The 7,223-nt window shown below is 36.5% G+C and overlaps 1 protein-coding gene across 10 annotated transcripts in view; it reads right to left on the bottom strand.

The window, feature by feature from the left end:
* Positions 1–7,223, bottom strand: part of ERICH2 (glutamate rich 2) — a 31,151-nt gene that overhangs the window by 21,336 nt on the left and 2,592 nt on the right. For 7 of the 10 annotated variants that reach the window (XR_014143562.1, XM_081814209.1, XM_081814205.1 and 4 more), the window contains one exon: positions 1,534–1,570. Coding sequence is in view for 9 of the 10 variants with exons in the window: in XM_081814205.1 (XP_081670331.1) it covers positions 1,534–1,562 (29 nt within the window). In the remaining variant the exon portion in view is untranslated. Of the gene's footprint in view, positions 1–1,533; positions 1,571–1,799; positions 1,849–7,223 lie in introns of all 10 variants that reach the window. The other 3 variants (XM_081814211.1, XM_081814206.1, XM_081814213.1) reach the window with 1 other exon arrangement.

Here is a 7,223-nt window from a genome sequence, read left to right on the forward strand (position 1 = left end):
GCTATACTGAGAAAATTCATCAACTTTCCAGGTCACACTGCTCCTTCAGCAAAGGTCCTCTGATTTTCTATTTTCCTACTTGATCATTTTTTTTTTCCAGGACTGGCCCTGTTTACCTTGAACTCTGGGTAAGGTTCAAGGTGACAAAGTCACACACCTGTGAAGCTTACTGGCTACACTAACCATTCCTCCTCCTCCCTCACTCCAAACAATCAAACCAAACCCAAATTCTTCTCTGCAAGTGAACTGAAGGGAACATAATCTTTTTGTCCTTGCAAAAATTAGTTTGATAAGCAGATGCAATTATTAATGAGATCAAGAGAACAAGTAATCACTCTGCTTTTTTATTTTGGCCCAGGCTGCATTTGATTTATCCCTGGCGTTTAACTCAGGATGTGGATTACCCTTTGCTTCAGTTCCAACACTGCTTATCACAATCTATGTGAACATCAGTATTCACAGACACAATAGTAATTTATTTTCATTAATGACCTACTATTATTATTATTGAAAGTTATATCATACTTCCTTCAAAGACTACAAAAATTTTCTTACATTTTTAAAATTTAAATATGTTTCAAACCATGTAATTGGATATAGATACATATTTACATATAGCTTAATATACTTAATGGGACATTTATTTTTTCTGATTAGCTATAACAATCTGAAATAAACATAGATTCTCTGTCTTTGATCTGTTATACATTCTTTCTCTTTAATATAAAAGTATGTATTTAATATCTAATTTACAACCAAAGCCAAGGTGGACTCTAATTTTAATTTTTAGCTTTGACAGTATGAAAATTAAAATATATGTTGCATGAGGTGAAAAATTTCCCAGCCAATTTTATTCAGAATAAACCAAAGTAATATCAGTTTGGCACCCTTCTACCAATCTGCCAATAATTGATCACTATGAATGTGTTTTATGATCAACTTTCAAAGTATAATTTTTCATGGAATTAATAACAATTTTTTTCTCAGGAGGTAGGAGATGATCAGATCAGGACAGGTTTTGATGAATTATCATAATCAGTGCCTTGAACAAAGCAGGTACTTAATATTTAGCTACTATACTGAAACTGGACCATGATTCTAGTCCCTTCAACTAATTGGGGTGATCAGTTTCCCTTATTTAGTAGTAATGATTCATCTCATAGTAAATCTTTAATTTTAAAGTAAATATTCATTTAAAGGGATATTCTGAAAGACATGAGCAAGTATCAAAAGAAAATAGGAATGAACAATGAAAGTTATGTAAGTAAAATACAGACTACTTGGTATTTAAGCATTTAAAAAGTAGAAATGACTATTATCTATACCTCTAAATTTTTATCAAAATTCATTTTTCATTTTAAATGTTCTTTTGTCTAAGTAACAACTGCTTTGACTGAAGCAAAAGCTCAAGTGCTAATCCATGCATTTCTGGCCTTTCAAATTTAATTGGGTGACAAATGACTGCATTATCTAGTTCTAATTGCTCAAAAGGCATGTGATAGATCAGCTGCACAACCAGAGACATCTTCTTACTCTGACATTGCTTCATTTGGTTCAATCATCACTTTTTCTGAAAGAGAAGAAAAAAAATCAACTCAGTATTTTTTCTGTAGTCATGTTCCTAACAGAAATTCCTGATTGGCAAATACACTTCAGCATTTTTTGAATGACAAGCAATCTAATAAAGGATTTAACTGCTAAGACTTCAACCACATTCAATCACTCAAGTAGACTATCTTCTTAATATTTAGGACAAAATGGTGATGAAACATATTCTTTTTAAGTAATGAATCATTTACCCTTTGGGTCAAACACTAGCAATCTGCCATTCTGTTTATATTTTGGTACCTAAAATAGAAGCAAAAATAAAAACTAGCATTATCATTATTATTTTAGTTTGAGATATTTGAAATAATTTATAAATAGCCTTTATATAAACATTTCTATTATCTACACTAAAGTATAATTTTATACTAAAGCCAATTATTCAGAAACTATGTAAATTAGTGGTAAAAGAGATCTATAGCATCCTAAAAATAATTTATATAGTCTTATCTTTACAGCATCTGTCTTGTCTAGATAATTCTTGCAAAAAACAAAATATTGACTTCCTGAGTCTTTAAACACTGTATAAATTTAGACTATAAATAAAACAATGCAGAACTCTGTCAGAAGGATATTAAATATTTTGGCTTTTTTATTTAGTAGTGTCACTGCCATCCTAACTGAAAAACCTCATTCTTTTGTATTATGAAATTGGGTTAAAAAAAAAAAAGTCTAGAGAAAGTAGCCCTTCCCTTCTCCCCATTTCACCTTGGAGCTTATGTAAAAAGAGCTATAGGAATAATTTTGCATATTAGAAAAGTGAGGTATTAAATAAGCCTCTAATTCTCTGCTTCTGTTTTGGTTTTACATAACTTGGACTCTAGATCCAGATCCAAATACAATCAACAGTAGGTTAAGGACTCCCCTTTCCTACCGAGCTGACCCTAGAAATCATAAATTCAGCTTGGCTCATCCTTCCAAAGCCATGTTTCTCCCCTACTTTAACAAAATAAAACAACATAAAACACATTCCAGTTCATCTGTGCCACATTCCAGTTCATCTGTGTTATGAAAAACAGCGTAGTTAAGCCAGAACAAGAAATTTTTGCATGGTATTTCAAGATAAGAGATATTTTATTTTATTTTTTTTTATTTTATTTTTTTAAAGATTTTATTTATTTATTTGAGAGAGAGAGCACATGAGGGGGGGAGGGTCAGAGGGAGAAGCAGACTCCCAGCCGAGCAGGGAGCCCGATGCGGGACTCGATCCCGGGACTCCAGGATCATGACCTGAGCCGAAGGCAGTCGCTTAACCAACTGAGCCACCCAGGCGCCCCAAGATAAGAGATATTTTAAATAAAATATTATTTCAATAAATACATTTAGAAATTAACCTTTGATTTTTATCCAAAGATACATTTTAAAATACAATTCTTACCTTATAAGTTCCCCTATGTATTTATTAATACTTACAAATTACAATGTTTTCTTTGTGAATGTTCACCTTTCTTAGGTTACCCTAAACAGATTTTCCTGTAAGTTAGCTCTTCACATATTTGGGCAAATTTAATTTTAATTGTTAAGACAAAAATCAACTTTTAACGGTTTTTAAGTATGAGAGAGGCCACACTTAAATTTTTCATAAATAACAATTCACTTGCCCTCTCCTTCCCCAACACTTGCTATCCTCACATCCCAAGCAAGACTTCAAAAATTAGTAGTAGAAGTACATACTAGGGATTTCTGGAATACAAAATTCAAGGCCAAAACTGTGGACAATAAAAGAGAAGCTTCTATTTTGTATTAAGTTTTTCTCTTTTAAAATCTGTCTCCCTTGTACTGATTTGTACTCTGGAATAAAGCATTGGTACATAAACTTTTGTCCCAGGCTTTGTTTTCCGGGAAATCCTGATCAAGCCAGACATTATATATGTTATTAGTCTGATTATCCCTCTGAGAAATTCAGAGAGAGCTGAAGTCCATCAAAAAAGCGAGGCATCTTTTCGGGAAAAACAGCTACAGAAGACCAGGGGTGCCTGGGTGGCTCAGTCAGTGAAGCATCTAACTATTTCGGCTCAGGTCATGATCTCAGGGTCGCCTGAGGTGGAGCCCAGTGGTGTCCAGCTCAGTACTCAGCATAGAGTCTGCTTAATATTCTCTCTCCCTCTCCCTCTGCTCTGCCCCCACCCCACCCCCCAACTCACATGAGCGCTCTTTCCCTCTAAATAAATACATAAATAAAATCTTAAAAAAAAAAAAAAAGTTGCAGAAGACCAGACTCTAGGATAAATGCCCTACTTCTCTAGGGCAGTAGAGCTCAAAGGCTGAAACAATGCAATAATGAACCAAATAAGGCCCTAACAAAAGAAATCCAAGATGACCTGTCCTGAGAGGTACTTTCCACAGATTTCCGCAGCCCATATGTCTGAGTAGACATCCTCTTTATATTTATATTCTCTCCTTTCTAGCTCTAGGATCTTTATGAATTGCTACATTCTACCTTTTACCTGGATGAAACATCAGGGCATATAATTCTCCCATTTTCACCTGGTAAAAGAAAAACCTAGGATGGGCAGATCCCAGCCCTTGATGGAAACCCAGGCTCTGCTAGGTCTGGATTTATCATTACCTAGGAAATGTCCATTTAATCTCCTTTCATAAAATTGAATTCTATGGGGTGGGGGGGAAGTACAGGATGATACTCAAGAGTTGGGGCTCTTTAGAGAAAGAGACTGGATTCATGGCCCAGTTCTACCATTTCCCAAGTAAGCTTCAGTAGGTTACTTAACTTCTTTAGGTTTCAGTTCCTCCATCTGTAAAACAGGAATCACAATAGTGCCAACTTCATTGGATCAGTGTAAGAATTAAATAGGATGATCTGGTAAAGTGTTTAGCATAGCACCTGACACACAGGAGGGATGCTGTAGAAACAATGTGATGTTTTATCTAAAGGAAAAACTGGGAAGATGTCCTATAGGGCTGGTGAAGATTGCTTAGGGAGCCAAAAAGGTTTTACTGTGATTGAGACAAGCAGACTAGCTCTGAAGACTTTTAATTAATTAATTAAAAAATCACATAAGCTCCAAAGTAATGATACTTGCTTAAAAAGATCACTGACTCCAGGGAAAAAACAGAGTAATTTGAGAACACAGGTAGAATGAAAGCAGTGACTGATAAGCTGAGCAGAACGAGGTCCAGCCGTTGTATAAGTAATATGTATTTTTCAAATAACTATCAGTATGCAAACAATATCTCTGAAAGGAAATGCTTTCAGAAAAGAAACATAATAATGGTTGACTGTGAGTGGGAAAAAGGGATGGCTGCAGGACTGCGGTGGGAGGGAGTTTTTTACTTTATGTCCATTTGTATCTCTTGATCTTTGAACAAAATAATTATCTATTAAAAAAATACCATTTAAAATTTGCAACACTATTTTTATCCCTATGTTTATCCATCTCTTACAGGTATCTAAGCTGTATATTGGCCTTGTGCTACTTTAATTCTCTTCTCCATCCAGTTGTCGCTATTCAAGTTGGGGTCATGGTATCCAGAAAGAATGGTATAGAGATGCACACCTTGTATATTCATTACATTGCATATGGTTAATGTTAACATCACAACATTCATTTAATCAGCCTTTGAGTCTCGAGACTCTGGATTTTGAACATGGGCAGACTCTTCTGATGTATTTCAACAGTCCCAGTGGTAATGGGAAAAACACAGTTATGATAGTTCCCGACTTCCATGTCTACTTCAAGTCCCAATATTCAATGTCTATTTACAACAAATATTTGATGAGCACCTACCATGTACCTTAGCACAGATATGTTTGTGATAAGCTCTGGGGATATAAGAGAAGCTCAGAATTTTATAGGGGAAACAAGTATCAACTTCCCATATACAGGACAGACCAAGCTTCAAAGTACTGTACTAAATGCTTCCCTCTAATATAATTTTCCATACTGCCCAAACAGGGTCAATCAAATCCCTTCTTTTGAGCTCATGGACTAGGGAGACCCAAGGGGAGTCAACAGGCAGTGAAGACAGAATTGGAAAGACAAAGGAAGAGAGAATCTAGTCAACAGAGCTGACACTGAACAACTTTCCAGTTCCAGAATCCAGTTCTGAGGACTGTCCTCCACATTTGCTATATTCCTCCAGGTATGATTTCTATAAGTATCCCTAGAATATGATATTATTCTGCCTGCTATAGGAAGCAAGAGTCAGGCTTCACGATGAAGGTGACATTTATTTAGCCAAGTAGACAGTCAACAGAAGGGGAAGAACAGCAATGTCTTAGAAAATGGCAATAGATGGAGTTGGATATGTATGTGGCAGCAAACTTGAAAAGTCATTAATTACCATGTGCAAAGGATGTGGGGTTTTAACCAGTAGTCAATGGAAAGCAAACCAAGGCTCTGAAAACAATCATATGATTAGATCTATCTTAGAAAAGAAATGCTATGGAGGGTAAACCTGAGAGAATGGGAGGTGGGGAAACCAGTTACAAGGCCATTGTAACAGTCCAGAGCAGGGGCTGGAAAATGAAAGCCCATGAGCCAAATATGACTCGCTGCCTACTTTTTTTTTTTTTTAAGATTTTATTTATTTATTTGACAAAGAGAGCACAAGCAGGGGGAGTGTCAGGCAGAGGGACAGGGAGAAGCAGGCCCCCCGCTGAGCAGGGAGCCAGAGGTGGGGCTCCATTCCAGGATCCTGGGATCATGACCTGAGGCCGAAGGCAGATGCTTAACCGACTGAGCCACCCTGGCGCCCCTTGTTGCCTACTTTTATAAATGAAATTTTATTGGAACACAGACATGCTTGTTTGTTTGTACATTGTCAATGGCAGCTTTCAGGCTACAACGGCAGAGTTAAATGGTTACAACAAAGACTGTATGACCTACAAAGCCTAAAATACATATTATCTGGCCCTTTACAGAAAAAAATTGCCAAACCCTAGTCCAGGGAAAAAAGATGATGTACAAAGCCAAGAAGGTACACTTGGAACCAAAAGAGAGGTAAAACTGAAGATCATTAGACATAGAAGTGAGGGCGAAGAAAAGAAGTTGATGGTTCTAGTGTGGATGACTAGGATGAGGGTACCAGGGGAGGAACATTCTTTGGGGGGTGGATAATGAGTTTGTTTGGGGAAAATTCTGAGTTGGAGATGTCTGCAGGTCATCTGAAATTAAGTGGTGCTCAATTCTATCAAAGAGAGTTAGAACTCAAGAGAAAAGATCACGTGTGGGATGGCTGTAATGGATGGATGGATGGATGGCATGGCCCCTGTAGAATAAGAGACAAGGCCCAGGAGAGAATCCTGGGAAATACCAACATTAAGAAGCAGGTGGAGTAAAAGAATCAGTCCAGGAAACACCCATAAGCAATATGTAGACAGATAACTACAGGGTGGTGGAATGATTATATCACCAGCATAGAAGTTTCTGGAGAGCACAGACTTGTTCTTATTCATGAGTGTGGGTCTCATACCATTTTAAAGGCACTCAGATATTGACTGAATGAATAAAACCATTGGAATGATATAAGTAACTTAATTGGCTTAAAATACTCTTAAAATTAAAAAGAAAGGCCCATAGAATTGGGAGGGATGATTCTGAGAAAAGACTTGGGGACAAGCAGATATAAATTTATTTTTATTAAGAAAAATATACTGA

Source organism: Leptonychotes weddellii, chromosome 3, assembly GCF_054177405.1.
Source record: "Leptonychotes weddellii isolate Sample4059 chromosome 3, ASM5417740v2, whole genome shotgun sequence".
NCBI lineage: Eukaryota > Metazoa > Chordata > Mammalia > Carnivora > Phocidae > Leptonychotes > Leptonychotes weddellii.